General features: G+C 38.6%; 1 protein-coding gene across 2 annotated transcripts in view; it reads left to right on the forward strand.

Annotated features, from left to right (window-relative positions):
- Positions 1–20,672, forward strand: part of SCN11A (sodium voltage-gated channel alpha subunit 11) — a 91,585-nt gene that overhangs the window by 35,707 nt on the left and 35,206 nt on the right. For both annotated transcript variants that reach the window (XM_077865742.1, XM_077865741.1), the window contains 5 exons: positions 2,437–2,566; positions 3,604–3,842; positions 7,473–7,655; positions 8,522–8,890; positions 10,843–11,232. In XM_077865742.1, the coding sequence (XP_077721868.1) occupies positions 2,437–2,566; positions 3,604–3,842; positions 7,473–7,655; positions 8,522–8,890; positions 10,843–11,232 (1,311 nt within the window). The remainder of the gene's footprint in view (positions 1–2,436; positions 2,567–3,603; positions 3,843–7,472; positions 7,656–8,521; positions 8,891–10,842; positions 11,233–20,672) is intronic.

Below are 20,672 nucleotides of genomic sequence, written 5' to 3' on the forward strand. Positions count from 1 at the left end.
ATACCATAACACTGTTAGGGGGACAGGTCAAGTTGTTAGTCTACTTGAAAGGATTCATTCATTCATTTACTCATTTATCCATTCATCCCTTTGTGCATATTTACCCACATCTATGTGTCTGTTCAACTACTCATTTGTTTACAGGCATCTATTTGAAATGTTGATAGTGATTACTATCTGCTTGGCCCCGGGGTAGGTACTGGGGATACATGAGATGTGTGAAACAGACAACTAAGGATGAAGGCACACTAATAAGGAGGCAGTTACTGTCCAGTGTGATGGCTGCCATGATGATTGCTATGGAGGAGGAACAAGTTCTTAGTGGGAGTTCCCTCCAAAGCAAACCCTTGAGACATTAGAGGGCAAGTAGATTATTTAGGAAATGATCCCAGGAAGCATCTTGAGGAGTGGGAAGAAGGGATACATGGAAAAGAAGGTGGCCAATTAAGTGTAATTATCAAGCCAGTTACCAATGAAGGTGGTTAGAGTTTAATCTCCATGGCCTGAGGGCATTAGAGTATTTATATACCAACTTTGGTCCATCACTGGCTCCTGACTGCTGGGTTCAAGAGATAATCATTTTTCTGAATTTCTGACTTGATATGCATTAGGGCAAAGGGGGGTCAAGTCTCCAGAGAAAGCCTCCAGTAGGTCCCAGGAACATACAGATTCAACCAAACAGCAGTATCTGCTTCAGACAACCAACCCAGACTTGGTGGGGGTGGGAGAAGAGCTGTAGATAGGAAGAGTTCCCCGAAGAAGCAGTGTCTGTGCAGAAAGGGGGAATTAATGTTTCATTCTTTGGAAAAAAGTGAATGGAGCACCACAGGTAGAGGGAATGGCATATACAAAGGCCTTGAGACAAAGGAGAGCTGGAGAATGTGACCCCACAGAACACTTGAGAGTATATATACACACATACATGTGTGTATGTAATGAAATGAGGGTGGGTAGTGACAGACTATAGCTGATGGGATGGGATCATCACAAAAGGCCTTGCTCGGGGTTCTGCCTTAGAGAGCAAAAGCTAAGCAGTATTGAAAGGTTTTAAGCAAAAGAGTGACTTGACCAAATTGACAGTTTTGAAATCCTAGATGCATTGAAAAGACGGGAGAGGAGTAAGATAAAACTGGACGCAACCAATTAAGAAGCTGTGGCAGTAATCCAAGAAGCAACAAGGGCTTAAATTGTGGTTAGGGCAGGAGAATAAAGAGAGAATAACAGGGTACAGTAATCTCCAGACAATAAAATTTGGCAGTTGACTAGATATACAGGGTGGGGAAGATGCCTGATTGGTAGACCTCATTTACTGCTGTGAGCGGTTCTCTGATGAAATGACATGGGCCCATCTCTTGGTTTAGAAGCTTCTTCTTCTTCTTTTTTTTTTTTCTAAGACTTTATTTATTTATTCGTGAGAGATACAGAAAGAGAGGCAGAGACATAGGCAGAGGGAGAAGCAGGCTCCTCACAGGGAGCCCAATGTGGGACTTGATCCTGGGACTGGGATCACGCCCTGAGCCAAAGGCAGACAGATGCTCAACCACTGAGCCATCAAGGCATCCCAAGAGGCTTCTTTAATGTCAGATTATAGTATGTTGAAGAGACAGTAAATATTTTTTTAATATTTTGAAGGTTTTCCTCAATTCACAAAACAAAAGATCAAGACCCGATAGCTAGTAAAAAGTGTCTTTTCCCTAGATCAAAACAAAAATAGTTATAGAAAGTTTATAGGTTGTCTTTAAAATAGCTTATCACAAGGGATAGTTCCCTGGGGGCCCTGGTTAGTCAGAAGTGTAGGGAAATAAGTCATAATGGACAGTTTTCTATGTATCTGAAGGTTTATATCCTTTCATCTCTAGAGATCTTAGAATTGTAGGTAAGGTGAGATTCAAGCTCCGGGGCATAGCCTGAAAGAGTGCTTGAGGTTTAGTGTATAGATTCTGTCATGTATATTTTGGCGTTCTTTTTAGTTACTGTTTCAAAATCAATTTAGGCAGCCATTCAAGGCACTTCATTATCTGGCCCCAATCCACCCTTCTCAATGTATCTCCCTCTTCTGCCACTCAAAAACATTGTTTCCAAGTTCAACTTTTTATTGCTTTTGTACTCTGAACTATTGTTTGTTAGTTTTTGTAAAATTTTGTTTGTTCTTTTGTTAACAATGAATAAATCACAGAGAAAGAAAACTTTCTGTAGCTGGGACCCTGGAAATGTGCATGCATAAGAAATATGAATAGTCAAACTCTATTTCACTTCTCTATTAAATATGAAATACAAAAACTGAACCTTCAGCATGCCATGAAATGGAAGTGAGTAGATCTATATAAGATATTAAGTATCTTTGAGGCATGTGACATTGAAACAAAGTAGCTGGTAAAGTTTTGAGGAGAGACAGCCCCTTCCCTGAAGGTTCATCATGCCTGCCTTCTCTTACAGCCTCACATCCTGGAGCAAACCAAACGACTCTCCCAGAATCTATCAGTGGATTATTGTGATGATCACGGGGACCCCTTCCAAAGGCAGAGGGCCCTGAGTGCTGTCAGCATCCTCACCATTACCATGCAGGGTAAGCTCTGCCTTCCAGCCCCAGGAAGATCCGAACTGCTGTGATATCCCTCCATTCTCCTCCCCCAGAGCCCTCTGAAGCCCCTTGTACTTCCTGCAGAGTGACTTCTTCTGCCTCTTTGGAACATGTGAGAAAAATGGCTTGGAAGAAGTGGGCCCATCCTGAGTTGGCCCTCGGTTAGTGGTGGGAACTGGCTAGCCTTTGGGATTGGACTTGGGACCAAGAGTACAGCTGGGACCTGCCAATCAAGTCAGGCAGTAACAGGAGGTCTCAGTGACAAAGCTAGTGACCAAAGAAGGGAAGACACAGAAGTTTCCAGTAGGTGACAGTAGTCATTGAAGTTAGAATTAGGAATCTGACATGGACAATGGAAGACCTATGTCTTCCAGATAGGCTGGAACCATCTGATGGACCTCATTAACAGCAGGTTACCAGGATCCAACTAAGGGGTTAGTGTTCAAAGGTAGGACTCAAGTCCTTTCAAGGATGGGGTCAGATTGATCCTTAGCAATTTTGAGCCTGTTGTATCATCTCGTTTGACTTGCATGAGTCCCTGAAATGGTGCCAGGGAAATCAGGGGTCCAGTAGCCTTATGGGCTGAACTCAACCGGCTAATAAGAATACCTTTGCTTTCAATGCATATAGATGCCCCTCCTTCCCCTGAACCCTGGTAGTCCAGTGTGCCTCTGTTACAGCTGTCACCATGGTCTGCTTTGAATGAATATAACTTGAGCTTAGATCTTTCTCTTTCATGGGTTCACAGCCAGTCAGTACTGTCTTCCACATCTGTATCTCTAACAGTGCAGCCGAGCATCCAGATGCTAAATACAAGTATAATGACTAGATGTATGGCTATACCATATGGAAGTTGTATATGGGAAACCTTTCCAGCTACATCCATCAGTGCCCTTCTCGGCTGATCAGGTTTTTCATAAGAGACCCTAGGGAAGAGAGAGGAAAGAATGCACTCAGGCTAACAGCAGCCTAATAGATTCAGAGCTTACTACTCAACTGCTGTTTTCATTCTCCTTCTACAGAACAAGAAAAATCACAGGAGCCTTGCCTCCCATGTGGGGAAAACCTGGCATCCAGATACCTCGTGTGGAACTGTAGTCCACGTTGGCTGTGCATTAAGAAGGCCCTGAGAATCGTGATGACTGACCCCTTTACTGAGCTGGCCATCACTGTCTGCATCATCATCAACACTGTCTTCTTGGCCATGGAGCATTACAAAATGGACCAGAGTTTTGAGTCTATATTGTACACAGGGAATTTGGTAACGTTAGGCTTTTTAAAATATAAGAATATTTCAAATAGTGAATTATAATTCTTCCTAAGTCTAAACATTTTGTGAGTGGCCTAACCTAGCCTAGGTCTTTTGTCCCTTTAGGTAAAGGGAAAAGATGACTATTAGGATTTCATTTTTATGCAGTTCAGTAATTTTCCCCGGGCCCTGTGTTGGCCCTCTGGTATGCTAGGGCATCTCTTTAGTCATCCAGTGGGAAGCCAGAAGCCAGTAGACATCATAAAAGTTTAGCCATTTGGGATGATCAAGCAGACATTAACCATATCCAGAGACACTGGTAATGTGTCCCATGATCCCCAGTGATATGGATGACATCATTTGTCACAAAATAATGTGACTGCCATTACAAGGTGTTATTCCCCCCGGAAATGTGGGTCAGGGGCTGGCAGCTGTGGGAGGCATATTTTCCCAGGAGGAGTTGTACAGAGCTTATGGAGTGGTGTGGTGGGGAGGGGCCTCCAGGCTTGAGCCTGCTTCAGTATGTTTCTTATCGGATGGATCTAGTCCCAGTTAAATTGGGAAAATAAGATAGGAGAGCAGATTTCCCACAAACGTTCAATTTATTGTTCTTGGAGAAGGTATTTTTCCCCCTAAGGATTAATTAGTTTCCCAAATATCAGAAATAACAATTACCCACTGAATGTTCTACCCTAATTAGCTAATGAATTAATAGGCTAAAAGTCTTATGAGAATATCTAGCCATTTATTCTTAAAGTTTTATTTTCCAATTTAAGAAGCAAGACATGCTTTCTGCAATTCTAAAAATAAGGAAAAGTACAAATAAAGGAAATACAAAGGGGAAACTCATTTCCTATGGTCCTATTAGTAAAGGTGGTCATTCTTAGCATTGCAGAGGATTTCTAGGCAATATACGTGTATGTATTTTTTAATTAATTAGTTTACTAATTAATTTAGTTTTTAATTAATTAGTTTATTGATCAGAACCCACTATACCTATTGAACCAGAAGTTGATCCACAAAGCTGCTTCTATGCATCAGGTTGAGGTCACCCTCAGTTCCATGCCCTTCTCAGGAGGAGCAGAGATACAGTGGGACTGCAGTCAAAGACCAGGGTGGTTCTCCTTACAGAGAGTCTGCATATAAGTTTCTTTCCCCAAAACTACCCTTGGGAAGAAGTGCTCTGTGGGCGTGCATGGGTCAGATTAGATTTCGTGCTGCGTGATGAACCTAATACACGTAGGTACCTTCTAATGAGCTGTTATCTTTTGGGCTCCAGGCCAGTGTATTCAGCTATTCAGCTCTCTCCTGCTGATGTATCCCAGAAACAGGTTGACAATGTTGTTTCACTTGGAGACAAGAAGCTGTGCCTGCAGGGCCATGGTTCCTGCCTCAGCAGAGTCAGCAGACCCATCTTTCAGCACCTTCTAGTATATGGAGTTATTAGATAAGTTCCAGAGAATACCCAAAGAACCCAGAGTCATGCCCCTAGGCAGAGTTTCACAGTTTGCAAAGGTGGTCTGTCCATCCCTTCATTTGCTGATCCAACTATAGGAAATGACTGAAGCCACCCTCTCAGAACTCCCACTGAATAGATGTTCTGGGTGTTGAGGTGAAGCTACATTTTACAGTTAGAAACTGAGTAATTAAGTGACATTCTTCTTCACTCTCCCCAGAAGCGGTACAGAAGGAAGCACAGGGACATTGTTGGTGTGTAAGTTCACAGGCAGCTTCTGTGTCCTGGCCCCTGCAAACTGATAAGAAACATCCAGAGCTGGCTTGTAGCCTGTGCTTCCATTCTATGTGCCCCATTCCCTAAACATGCACTACAAAGGTGGCCGCCACCTCATTTACTGTGCCCCCATAGCAGTGGTAGAGGGAGGTCTTGGAGCCTTGAGTTCCAAAGAACACATGCAAACCTCCTTCCTCTGACAGGTAGACCAGGATTCAACTGGCCTGTGGAGTTCTGTGGGACTGGACTTGGAAATGGACTCCCTAGGCTTTGGGATTGCTTGAATCAGGGGAGTACATTGAGCTCCCAAGAAGCTAATAGCAGTTGAATTGGATTGCAAAACCAATGGTCGCAAGGCATGTAGGGATGCTGTAGTGCTAGATATCTAAAGCCTGAAGGAGACAGGATGGGGAGGAGGAGCTCAAAAAGGGACAGGGATCAGTCCAGCACAATCAACCACAACAGGTAACACTGCATGCTTTTAGGCACTGGTTATGGTTTTGGGTAGAGGTAAATAGCAATATTTAAAGGGAAAAGCTTTGGGTTTTCTTTGCCACTTTGATTTGTTTTCTCTTTGCCTATCTTGAATCTGTCTTTGCCTATCCTTTATTAACTCGTGTCACTTTACTTTAGGGATTTTTAAAATAAATAGCTAGTCATCGAATTATTTATGAAAATAGATCATCTGTTACTTTTAATAAGGAGACTTAAATATCATTTCTGAGTTGTTTCTTTTTTCTTTTCCAGAACTATAGAGGAGAGTCTTACTACTGACAACCTTTTTATGTTACCTTATTATTTTCATACCATTGTTTTCTCATATTTTTTTTTAAATTTTTATTTATTTATGATAGTCACAGAGAGAGAGGCAGAGACACAGGCAGAGGGAGAAGCAGGCTCCATGCACCGGGAGCCTGATGTGGGATTCGATACTGGGTCTCCAGGATCGCGCCCTGGGCCAAAGGCAGGCGTCAAACCGCTGCGCCACCCAGGGATCCCTGTTTTCTCATATTTTTTTAATTGTATACGTGTGAGAATGTGCTATTTGCTATAAAGAAATGCTTTGTTTTATCTTATACAAGATGTAGATGATAGATTTAGTTTTGAATTTGGCTACAACTTATTCAACATTGTGCAATGTTTTTAAGCCTATATTTATCTAATTTTCAAAGACAAAAACAAAAACACTTATTTGTGCCCATAGAAATCATGTAGTTTAGCACTTTCTGTAACTCTTGCCTTTCCTTTTAATTCCTTGGTATTTTGTTTTGGAATAATGAACTCTGCATTCTCTGAGTGAACTGTAAGATTTAGGACTCTATTCCAACTCGCTAATCTGTCTTTCAACTATAACCAATCTAGGGTTTATCCCAAGAAATTCATCACATAGGATAAGCCTCTATATTGAGTTGCTTAAAGATGTTTTCCTGTTCCTAGTAGTGCTTTCAATTCTTTGCTCTGGGTCCCTTTTAAATGTTCTTTTCTGATCAAGGTGTTGAGATTGAGTGGTTAGGAGAACTCCTCCTGGATTCTACTTTGTGGTGGGTATTTATCTTCAGTTTTCAGAGCTGTCATGTATCCTCCCCCTCCCCTCACTTGGGAGTTTTTATTCTCATTTTAAAGGGAACTTAGAGGAGGAATTGCTTGATGCTTTCTATAGCTCTGCCCTCTATCAAAAGGCCAGTTGTTTCTATTTTCAAAAGAATGGGAAATATTTATTCTCTACCCTGATGTCTGTGCGCTTGGTACTATTGTAATGGGCACTATGGTGGGGTGGGAGAAGAGGAACAAAGTAAATGAAAATGCATTTTATTTCTTTGTAGACCCTGCAATTCCCTTGGACCATTCTTCAAAGTGTGTCTTCAAGGAGAAGTAGCTTCCTTTTCTCATTCTTTCCTGTCTCACTGTAGGTTTTCACTGGCATTTTCATGGCAGAAATGTGCCTAAAAATTATTGCACTTGATCCCTACAACTACTTTCGCCGAGGCTGGAACATTTTTGACAGCATCGTTGCTCTTCTGAGTTTTGTAGATGTGATGATCAATATAATTGTAGGAAAACAATGTCCGAGGGTTTTCCATTCCTTGAGAGTGGTAAGGCACTTACTGTTTTATTTTACTGAATACCTTAGCTACCAGGATTGACAAGTCTTGAGTGAGTTCAGTGGCTATTTTACATTAAACTTTAACTCATTTTACCTTAACCCAAGAATCAAAACTGCGCTCCTCCTCCCACCCAGGTTTTGTGTACTCTTGGGAGTCTGAGGAGGTCTTCTCCCCCTTGAACTCCTACCTCTCCTGTGCTAAAATGATCCTTTAGGCAACCTGATACAACGTTGTGTCTTTTGGTGTCAAAATTCTGCTGTACGGTCTCTGTTGAGATCATTCAGCTCTGCTGTTGTATTGTAGCACAGCAGTAGCCATAGACATATGAGAAGAAGTGGGCATGGGTTGTTCCAATAGAACTTTATTTATGGACACAAAAATTTGAACTTCATACAATTTTCATGTGTGATGAAATAACTTTCTTTCAATTATTTTCCAACCATTAAAAAGTGTAAAACATTCTTATCCCTCAGGCCGTACAAAAACAGGCAATGGGCTGGATTTGGCCCTTGGGCCAGAGTTTTTTATCGTTAGTGTATTAATATAGGATTCCAAAACATTCATTTTCTGCAATAAACATAGATGCTTAATTCCACCATCATGACTCCAAAGTCTTTATAATTTAACAAAAATTGGAACAAAACATTCCCGTTTTTAAAACAAAGAGTAGATACAGGTATTATCATGGAACAGGGAGTTAATAACTATGTTTAGAATGGATTTAACTTTGAAAAGATTTTTAAAAATCACAAATGCTGTGGTTTGGGAGTATGTCATTTACTGTATAGCTGAGCAAATGGAATTTGTCTTTAACTGATTTTTCTTCCACCTTTGTTTATTGTCTGCTTTTACAGCTGAGGGTCTTCAAGTTAGCGAAATCCTGGCCAACTTTAAACACACTGATTAAGATAATTGGCCACTCCGTTGGAGCTCTGGGAAACCTGACTGTGGTCCTGGCTATTGTGGTCTTTATTTTCTCAGTGGTTGGCATGCAGCTTTTTGGCTCTCAATTCAATTCTGTAAAGAGTAATAGAAGATCCTGCAACCCTACAGTCCCATGTTTACGACGCTGGCACATGGGGGACTTTTACCATTCCTTTCTGGTGGTATTCCGCATCCTCTGTGGGGAATGGATTGAAAACATGTGGGAATGTATGCAAGAAACAAATCAAACACTGTGCATTGTCGTCTTTCTGTTGATCATGGTGATAGGGAAACTCGTGGTGAGTGTCTTAGATTTTTTTTAATTTATGGACAAAACAAATGTATTAGCTTCTTTTGCAACACTTCACTAATAATTATTATTCTCAATCTAATATTATACATTTAATGTTATATTATATTAAAAATCTGCATTTCAATTTGACTTGATGAAATTATAAAAAGCATGAAACAAAACCTCTTTGTCACATAGTGCTCATCTTGACTGATGCCTCAATAGCTATTTTACTGCAGGTGATTATTCTAATTGTATTCACTTTGTCAGTGAATGGCTGAGGCAGGGGTTTTCAATTTGGTCAATAAGTTGTAAAGGGACATCTAGTGAAAAAGGTTTCTTGTTCTTAAAATAAAAGAAGAAGGGATGAGTTAAAAAAAAAGTGGTCTTTTATTTTCTCTGGAGCTTTTTATGACTATGATTCCTGGTAGAACTATAAACATTACGCAAGCATGAGAAGAGCTAGCCTAAGACAAAGCCAGTACTGAGGAAGGTAGAGGGAAAAGGTGGAACAAACCTACTTTCATTTCATAATTGGTCCTCCTATTTTATTTTCAAACTTCTTAGGTTACATTTTCTTATGCTTAAGCTACCTTGAGTCTGTCACTTGCAGCTGGAAACATAGATATTAGCTAATTGGGTACCTATGAAGAGTATGAAAAGACTGGAGACACACAGGATACCTGAGCACAAGGTCTTCAGAATCAAGTTGGGGCTATCATGCAAATATACTGAACCATCCATGCACACATTGACTCTATCCTATGTACCTGATCGGCAATGTTAGGTAGACAGTAAGTGATACAAAGGTTCAGAAGAACAGAATATAACCAACGGGAGTGGGAAGGGAGAGTTAGCAAAGGATGTGTGGAAGATATAGTACTTGAGAAGGGCATGACAGAGGCAAGGAGGACTGGGCGAACAGAGGAAAGCTTGAGCAAAGCTCCACAGATGGAGTTTGTGGTGAAGCTGCGGGAGAGTAACTAGACCACTCACAAGACACTGCCCTCAAAGGCTGTATATTTTTGAGCTGGTGACAGCCACAAACAAAGGAGTTTGAGGAGGTGAAGATGATGAATTGGAGGGTGTGTAAATGTAAGCAAAAAAAAAAAAACAAAAAACCCCAAGTAGGACGCTGATGAGATGTTCTAAATTTAAAGTGATCCATGCTTCAACATCAACAGAAGAGTTACACATTCAATTCAAACCCCTCCAGTTCAGCCCCAATACTTTTCTGTGGTTCAGGCAACAGGACCTCAAGACGCTGTACAAAGCACATTATGTCTCAAACTGTGCCAACAGGGGAGGACCCCATGGCAGTATTAGACATCAGACCCATATCCACCCTAGCAAAACCAAGCTCACAATTCAACTGATCCTCAAGGAATGTACTTTTTTATTTTTATTAATTAATTAATTAATTTTTTGCCAATGGTCACACAGTTGTGCTTTACCCTGGCCAGGGTTTACAGCACGTGTTGCTTGTATGTGGACACATTGGTCTTGGCTGTTTGCACCCTTTCACTTCAATTTTTCTCTTGTCTTTTCTTGCTGACTTCCTCAATCTTGTCTCCTCTTACTCCTTTTATAGATGAACTTTCTCACCTTTTATAGATGAACTTTCTCAAGAGACAGAGGACATAGAATGGGATGCCTGGGTGACTCAGTGGTTGAGTGTCTGCCTTTGGCTCAGATCATGATCCCAGGATCCTGGGATCAAGTCCCACATCAGGCTCCCCACAGAGATCCTGTTTCTCTCTCTGCCTATGTCTCTGCCTCTCTCTGTATGTCTCTCATGAATAAATAAATAAAATCTTTAAAAAAAAAAAAAAGGAGGACATAGAATCTAATTTGAGTTAGCTTGGGGTCTTGGGGAAAAGTTGTTCTGGAATCTTCTTCTATTTTTCCCACTTCTAAACTTTCCATTCCCGTTGTGTGTGACCCCCCACCCCACCCTAGGTACTCAACCTCTTCATTGCCTTGCTGCTCAATTCCTTCAGTAATGAAGAGAGAGATGGAAACTTGGATGGAGAGTCCAAAAAAACCAAAGTCCAGTTAGCCCTGGATCGGTTCCACCGGGTTTTTTGCATTGTTATATATACTCTTGAGCATTTTTGTCACAAGTGGTGCAGGACTCAAAACTCACCAAAGAGAACAAAGGTGACAGGAGGCCCTGCTGCCCAAAGCAAAGATATCATTCCGTTGGTCACAGAGATGAAAAGGGGCCCCGAGACTAGGGAGGAGCATGATCAGACGTGGTTGGCCCCACTTGCAGAGGAAGAGGATGGTTTTGAATCTTCTGGAGAAAACAATGCACAGCATATCACACAACCTGAGGCTGGAAAACAGGTAAGAAAGTTTATACATAAATGCAGAAGTCATACGAAACTAGAGCTGCCATGAGACACTGGTTGCCTGCCCTGTTCTGAGCACCATGTACCCTACCCTAAGCACCAGGCTGGGATAATAAGGTTATAGCATGTGGAGGCTGCCCTTCAGGACTCATGTGTACACCTCAGTGCTAGTTCTAATCATGGTCCTGCACATGTGGAAGTGGGAGATGGCCGAGGAGTCGAGAGGGGAGTGAGATCACAGTGGGTTGAGGCAATAACGGAATCAAGTGACTTTGTGCCCTAATAGAAGTATAAAGTTTGGATTAGCTGAAAGGTGAGGAAACTGACCTGAACAGCACAGAAAAGGAGACAGTAGTGGGAACAAACTTAGCCTCTAAAGGGACCAAAGGACGAGGAATGGTGGGAGATGAGGGCTGTCAGGGAGTGGCAGGGTGGTGGATACCCCAAATAAACTACTACAGACTTCATTCTGTATGCAGCACGGCAGTCTGTATATTCCTGAATTTTCCGCGATATGGTTGTAACATATTGCATTCCCCCGGCAATAATTTGAATAATTCTAATGGGTTTGAGGTGGTGCCTTGTTGAGGTTTCAAGTTTTATTTCACTGTTAAATAATGATGTTGCATAATACATCTTCCTTGGTAAATTGTCTATTGCCCATTTTTATTGAGGGATTTCTTATGATTGAGGTGTGTTTATAACATATTTTGATACAAGTCCTTTGATATGTGCACTGCACATATTTTCTAACCGTGCCTTATCTTTCACTTTCTTAATGGTATCTTAATGAGCAGAAATTTTTAATTTTGGTGAAGTATAATTTATCAGTATTATTCCTATGGCTCATGTGTTTTGCTTCCATTCTAAGAAATTTTTGTATAATCCAAAACTGCCGAAGTTTTCTCATATGTTTTCTTTGAGAATTTTATAGGTTTACCTCTCACGTTCAAGTCCATGATCCAATTCAATTTAATGACTTTAATCATTACAAATCAATGATTTGTGTCATCTTTTCCCCCATATATCTAAGTGATTCTAGTACCATATGTTGAAAAGACTGTTCTTATGCCACTGAATCAATTCGGTATCTTTGTCAAAATCAAATTGGCTATCATCTCTCTATCATCCGTCTATCAGGACTTTTTCTGGATTCTTAATTCTGTTTCATTGATCTATAGGTCTATTTTATATCAATACCAGACTGTTTTGATTACTGTAGATTTATAATAAGTTTTGAAAGCAAGTTGTATAATTTTATTGTTTATCAAATTTGTTTTGGCTATTATAGGTCCTTTACACTTCCTTATGCATTTTAATTTATTTTTTAAAAGATTTTATTTATTTATTCATGAGAGTCACAGAGAGAGAGGCAGAGACACAGGCAGAGGGAGATGCAGGCTCCATGCAGGGAGCCCAATGTGGGACTCTATCCCGGGTCTCTGGATCATGCCCTGGGCCAAAGGCAGGCACTAAACTACTGAGCCACCCAGGGATCCCCTCCTTATGCATTTTAGAATCAGTGTGTTAACTTACCATAAAAAGGATTGTTAGGATTTTGTTTGGCATTGCACTGAATATTCTGTAAATAATTGGTATCTTCACAACATTGAGTCATCTGATTCATGAACATGTATTTTTCTCCACCTATTTAGATCTTCTTTATTTTTTTTTAGTAATGTTTTGTAGTTTTCAGTGTGTATAAGTCTTGACATATTTGGTTACATTCATTCCTTAAGAAGTTAATATTTTTATACTATTATAAATGTAATTTTTAAAATTTCACTTTCCAAATTTTCTTTATAAGTACATAGAAATGAACGGGCTTCTGAATTTTTTAAAATTGTATTTATTTATTCATGAGAGACACAGAGAAAGGCAGAGACACAGGCAGAAGGAGAAGCAGGTTCCCCACAGAGAGCATGATGTGGGACTTGATCCCAGAACTCTGGGATCATGCCCTGAGCAGAAGGCAGATGCTCAACCACTGAGCCACCCAGGTGTCCTGGGCTTTTGTATTTTGACTTTGTATCCTGCAATGTTGGTAAAGTGACTTATTAATTCCAATAGCTTTTAAAAGATTATTTAGCATTTTCTACACAAGTAATTATTTCATTTGTAAATAAAAATAGCTTTTTAAATAAATTTGTATGGGTTTTTTTTTTCTTGCCTTATTACATTAGTTAGGACCTTTGGTATAATGTTGAATAGGAATCATAGGAGTATATTCCTTGCCTTGCACCTAATCTTAGGTAGAAACATTAAGTCTTTCTTCATTAAGTAAGATTTTAGTTGAGGAAGTTCCCTTTATTCCCAGTTTGCTAAGAGGTTTTATTTTTCTTTTAAATCATGAATGTATATTGATTTCCCTAAAATACATTTCCTAATCATATTATCCTAGCCATAAATAACATTTATTTTGAATATTAAATCACTTACATATTCCTTGGATTATCCCTAATCAGTCATGGTATATTAGCCTTTTATATATATTTGGATTCAACTTGCTAATATTTCATTAAAGATTTTGCATCCCTAGCTTTTTCCCTTAAAATGTGTCTGCCTTGTTTTGGTATCCGGTTAATATGGGCCTCATTAAATGGGTCAAGAGGTCTTCTTTCTCTTCTGTTTCTTTTCTTTCCCCCCTAGCTTTATGAGATATAATTGGCATGTAACATTGTGTAAGTTTAAGATATATAATATGTTGACTTGATATATTTATATATTATAATATGATTACCATCACAGCATTAGCTAACACCTCCATCATGTCACATTATTCTTATTATGGTAAGAATATTTAAGATTTACTCTCTTAGCAACTTTCAACTATATAACACAGTATTATTAACTATAATCACAATGCTGTGCATTATATCCTATGAACTTACTCATCTTCTTATCGAAAGTTTGTACTTTTTGATCAACATCTCCCTACTCTCCCCCTGCCCCCAGCTTCTGTCAACTACCATTCTACTCTCTGACTCTGCAGATTTGGGTTTTTCAGATTTCACACATAAGTGATATCACATTGTACTTGTCTTTGTCTGACTAGTTTCATTTGAGTGTAATGTCTTCAGGGTCCATCCAAATATTATCAATTATAATTGACCCATAACATTGTGTGGAAATTCTCAGTCATTGTTGTTTCAAATATTTGTTCTATTCTTTTTTCTCCTCTCCTTCTGGTATTCCTATTATATTTATGTTTGACACCTGTCACTCCACAGGTCTTGAGTATTCTGTTCTGTTTCTTTTTTCCTCCATACTTTTTTCTTTTTTGTTCTTCAGTTTTGGAGGTTTCTACTGAAACCTCTCAAGTAGAGATTCTTTCCTCAGCTGTGTTCTGTCTGCTAATAAGCCCATCAATGGCATTCTTCATTTCTGTTACAATGTGTTAGATCTCTAGCATTTTTTTTTTGTCCTTTCTTAGAATTTCCATCTCTGCTTATATTGTGTTCTTGCATGCTGTCTACTTCATCCATTCGAGCCCTGAGTATTTTTATCATTGTTATTTTAAATTCCTGGTCTGACAATTTCAACAATTTTACCGCATTGAATGTGGTTCCAATGCTTGCTCTGTCTCTTCAAACTTTATTTTTTGCCCTTTAATATACCTTCTAATTTTTTCTTTAGAGTCAGACATGATGTACTGGGTAAATGGAAATATTCTAAATAGGTCTTTATTAATGTGTTGGTGAGGTGTCAGGGGAATGAAGAAGCTCTGTGGTCCTATGAGTAGATCTCAGGCTTTTAGAGAGCTTGTGCTTCTGGACTGTGAACAGTGCATGTCAGTATGGCTAGTGAGAGCTGGAGTTGGGTATCTGTCTCCCTCCAGGTGGAAATCTAGAGCTGGCTAGAATTGAGTATTTCCCACACCCCAGGTCAGTCAGGTCCTAATAAAACCCCAGCAGTTTAGACTCTGGTTAACTAGTTTCTCTTGAGGGAAGGCCTTGTGAAGAACAGGACCTGTTTGCATGTTTCAAAATGATTCTTTTTACCCTCCCCCTGATGGAAGCAAATGGATTTTTTTTTCTTCCAAACTCACTGTGAGAACGTGGTAAAGCTCGAAGAGGTAAAACTCACAAAATTATGGGGACTCCTGTTGCCTGGGACCCTCAAGTTTTTATCTCTTACACTTGTTCTCACTGAGCCTCCCCTAGTTTGTCGATAATCAGGTTTTCTTACTCTGGGACTGATTCCCACAAAGGTTTGTTCTTCTAGGTTTCTGCTTTGCTAAGTCGTGATTCTCTGTATTAGGCTGTCTTTCCCTTCAATTTGGGGGGCAGCAGTTTTCCCTGGACCTCACTTCTCTTACGGTTATAAGAAGAGTTATTGTTTTTCAAGTTTGTTTAGCTTTGCACATGTTGGGCTGGAGTGGAGACCTCCAGGCTTCGTAACATGTCAGATCAGAACTGGAATTCTCTGTGGGAAGTTTTAAATTATAAATTCAGTCTGTTTTCTTGTTACAGAGATTACAGGGCTATTCAGATTTTCTCTTTCTTCTTGAGCCTATTTTGGTAGTTTTTGTATTTCTAGGAATAGGTTTATTTATTGAAGCTTCTAAATAACTGTTGACGTACAGTTATTTGTAGTATTTCTTTGGAATCATTTTGGTTTCTGTAAGGTTGATAGAAATGTTTCCTCTTTTATTCTTGATTTTAGTAATTTGATTTTTCATTTTCTCTTGGTAAATCTTGTTAAAGTTTTGTCAATTTTCTTGATCATTTAAAATAATCAGCTTTTGATTTTGTTGATCCTATTATTTTATTAATCTCTGCTCATATACTTACTGTATCCTTATTTCTTTTTTTGAATTTCATGTTCTCTTTCTCTCCCCGTGCCTTCACATGGAAGTTTAGGTTATTGGTTTGAGACTTTTTTTCAATTGTAGGTATTTATAGCTATAAATTTCCCTCTAAGTGCTACTTTATCTACATGCATCCAACAAATTTTGGCATATTATATTTTTGTTTTTTATCTCAAAGTCTTTTCTAATTTCTTTTGTGATTTATTCTTTGACTTGTTGATCATTTAAGAATGTTTTACTTAATTTCCTCCTGTTTGTGAGTTTTTAAAATATCTTTTTGTACTTCTAATTTTATTTCATTATGATCAGAGAACACATTCTGTACAGTTTCAATACACGTATGTGTATTCTGCTCTTTGAAGTTGAAGGTTCTGCAGGTGTCTGTTAGGTATAATTGACAGATAATGTTGTTCAAGCCTTCTATTTCTATCTTCTACTTAGTTGTGTTCATTTTTAAAAATGGGTTACTGAAGCCTCAAACTATTATTGTTGAGTTATCTATTTCTCCCTTCAATTCTGTCAGTTTTTCCTCCCGTATATTTTGTGGTTCTTGTGTTAGGTGCATATATGTTTATAAATGTTTTATCTTTCTGATATATTTATGTTTTCGTCAATGTCCCTCTTTATCTCTAGTAAATTTTTTTGTTTCAAGGTCTATTTTATCTAGGGCACCTAGGTGGCTCAGTCAATTAAGTGTCCAACTCTTGATTTCAGCTCAGGTCATGATCTCAGGGTCATGAGATTGAGTCTTGTCTCAGGCTCCGTGCTGGGTATGGAGCCTGCTTAAGATTCTCTCTCTCTCTCTCTCTCTCCACCCCTCACCCCTCCCATGCTAATGAGCTCTCTCAAAAGAGTAAAAAAACAAGCAAAAAACTACAAAGTCTAATTTTTTCTGACATTAATATAGTCACTACAGTTTTATTAGGTTTCTGCTTGTATGATATCTTCTTCCACTCTTTTACTTTCAAACTGTTTGTATCTTTAAATCTAAAATGTGTCTCTTGTAGTCAGTACATAATTGGATCTTGTTTTCTTATCTAGTCTGACAGTTTCTGTTTTTTTGTTAGATTGCTTAACCCATTCACATTTAATCTAATTTTTGGTCTAGTTTATCTACTTCTAGTATTTTACTTTTTGTTTTTATGTGTTTCATTTGTTTTTATTCCTCTTTTCGTCCTTTATTGCCTTACTTTGCATTATTTGAATATTTTCTAATGTAACATCATAATTCCTTTAATGATTTTTCACAATATTTCTTGGATTATTTTCTTATTGATTGCTCTAGGGGCTGTCACATACATTTAACTTATCAGAATTGGTGTCTGGTAAGTTAACTTAATTCTAGTGAGATACAGAAACATTACTCATATATAGTTCTATTTCCTCTCCCACGTTTTTGTACTATTTTTTATTACACATATTACTTCCATATATGTTAAAAACCCAACAATACATTTTTATCATTGCTTCATATATGTTTACTAGTGAATCTGAGAAAAGAAAGCAAGTATATATTGATAGAGTTTATTAATCTTCTTATTTACCATTTCCAGCTCTCCATTTGTTTCTGTGAATCTGAGTTACCTTCAGGTGTCATTTCCTTTCTACAGTACAACTTTGCTCCCATTCATCTTTTTGGTGCTGTAATTACCACATTTATTTTATTTTTATATGTTACATGTCCAACAATACATTAATTTTAAACTGTTTTAGACAACTTCTTTTGAAATCAAGTATAGAGAAGAAAGGAAAAGAAATATGAGTTTTTCTCATCTTTACAGATTTACCTTTACCTGGGCTCTTTGCTTTTTTGTGTGGACTTTATTACCATTTAGGATCACTTACTTTCAGCTTGAGGGATCTTCTTGGGTATTTTTTGTAAGATGGGTCAGCTAGCAAAGAATTTTCTGTTTTTGTTTATGTGCTATTTTATTTCACCTTCATTTTTGAAAGACAGTTTTTCTGGGTAATAAAATCTTGGTTCACATTTGTTTTTTAATTTCAACACTCATGGTATATCATTCCACTGCTTTCTAGTCTCCATTATTTCTAATAAGAAGTCAGTTGTTGTGGTACCTGGCTGATTCAGTTGATAGAGCACATGACCTGTAACCTCAGGGTCATGAGTTCAAGATCCATGTAGAGCATGGAGCCTACTTAGAAAGGAAGAAAAAGTCAGCTGTTAAATTTGTTGGGAAATCCCCTTGTATGTGATGAGCAACTTTGTTCTTGCTACTTTCAATATTTCCTCTGTCTTTGGCTTTCAGCATTTTTGCTATGATTATATCTAGGTTTGGATCCTTTTGTGTTTATCTTACTGTGAGTTTTATGAACTCCTTAGAGGTGTAAATGAATAATTCCAGTCAAATTTCAGCCATTATTCTGGTTTCCTTTCTCTCTCCTTTCTTTCTGGTTGGTATGCTTAATGGTGTTTTACATTCCTTTGTGTTTCCTTTAAGTTTTCTGTCTTCTTTCCTGTGCTCTTTGGATTGCATAATCTCTACTGATCCCTCTTCAAATTCACTGATTCTTTCTTCACTTAGTGAATTTTTCATTTCAGTTATTACACATTTCAATTCCAGAATTTAAAAAAATTTTTTTTTATGATAGTCACAGAGAGAGAGAGAGAGGCAGAGACATAGGCAGAGGGAGAAGCAGGCTCCATGCACTGGGAGCCCGACGTGGGATTCGATCCCCGGTCTCCAGGATCGCGCCCTGGGCCAAAGGCAGGCGCTAAACCGCTGCGCCACCCAGGGATCCCTTATTTGTTTTTTAAAATAACTTATCTCTTCATTGATACTCTGTATTTGATTACACATTGTCATCATAGCATCCTTTATTTATTAAATATATTTTTAAAATTCTTTGAACATATTTAAAATGGATGATTTGCACTCTTTGTTTTTTAATTCTGGCATCCAGGCCCTTTCACAATTTATCTTGCCTGCCTTCTTCCTATGTGTGGGTCGTACTTCCTGGGTTTGTCCCATGTTTAATCATTTTTGTTTAAAATTGGACATTTTACCGAATGTATTGTAGCAGATCTGGAACGGATTCCCTTTTCTACTCTCTGGGGCTTATTTGGTGACTTGACTAGACTATTCTAGTGAAGTCTATTCCCTCCTCCCCCATATCCCCCCTTGCCACACACACACAAATGTGAAATCTTTGGTGTTACTACTCAGAGGGCAACCCTTGGATTTGTAGACAGTCACAGCAGGATGACAGTTATTTTAGCAGGGCTCTCTTTGACTATCTCTTTCCATGATCTCTCTGTTAATCTGTCTGCCTTATTTGGTATCACACCCAGATTTTAGGCTGAACTAATTGCTGGCTAATTGCTCTATTGTTTTTGACAATACCACAGGGCATTAATTCCTCCACAGTCTGATCTAATTAATTTCAAGGAGGGATACTTATAAAGCCAGTCTTTGAGATTTGTTTTGACCCCAGGGAGATTCTTCTTAGCTGTCTCTTTCCATGGTTCTCTGTGGTAAACTTGCTGACCTGTGGTTTAATTTGTTACTTTTAATGAAGAAGAGTGACCAGTCTCTTCTTATTTGCTTACCATCAAAATCTCCATTGTTTTCAAGAATATCCTTAAGCTTCAACTCCCCCACATTATTCCGGATAAAGTCAGTTCTTTGAGGAGAGCTTTCAGAGTTCTTGTTTCTTGTTTCTTTTCTTCTTCTTCTTCTTCTTTTTTTTTTTTTTTTTTTTAATTTTTTAGAGTTCTTGTTTCTTATGGAATGTCTCCTACCGAACAGAAAATCTCTTAGTACTGATCCAAGTACTTGGAAGGACAGTAGCCTCTCATCTTCTCAGCTTCCTTCTTTCTGCATGGAATCTCTTCCCCTTAAACAAACTGGATTGAGGATGATCAGAACCCCAGGATTCTTAAGCTGTTGAATCTGGAATAGAGTCTCTATCCTATGAATAGAGGCTGGATTGAAAAAGAGAGCCCAATTTCTTGGCCATATTCACTAGGAATGTAGCTTCTTCAACTTAGAGTTGGAGATGCTAAGAAAAACTGGTGATCTACACCTCCTGTTAAGATACATATCCCTTGATTGGGGGCTGAAGGTAGAGGGAGCCCCATCTTCCTGATCATAGCTTCCTAGAGTAGGACTTCCATCAAACTGAGCTGGAAGGTGGGGAGAGAGAGGGAAGATCATGGCTCAATTGCCATGGACTCCTGATACTATTACTGAATTCTGAAGATTTTTTGAATAAATGTTTCTTTATTTGCTGTATGCCTTAGGACAATTTCTAGAGACTTTAAATGATGTTTTTAAAATATTTTTCAACACTTATGCTCATTTCTCTGGATATCATGTCCATGGAGCTCCTTATACTGCCATCTAGGAAGTGAAAATCTGCATATCTTTTTCATTAAATTCTGAACTTACTTATTTTAATGACACTTTAGATTATTATATTAATTTCATTTTTTCCTCAAGTAAATTCACCTAGTAGTTAATTTTTATGGCTACTGATTTTGTTTGTTTCCTCCTATATTTTGGAGGGTTAGTTTAAATTTCAACTTTAGTTAGAGGATCTGTCACTGTCTTTGCAGTCTAGGTTCTATGATATCTTTAATCAACCTTCTTAGGGCAACCATTGCA

Source organism: Canis aureus, chromosome 22, assembly GCF_053574225.1.
Source record: "Canis aureus isolate CA01 chromosome 22, VMU_Caureus_v.1.0, whole genome shotgun sequence".
Lineage (NCBI taxonomy): Eukaryota > Metazoa > Chordata > Mammalia > Carnivora > Canidae > Canis > Canis aureus.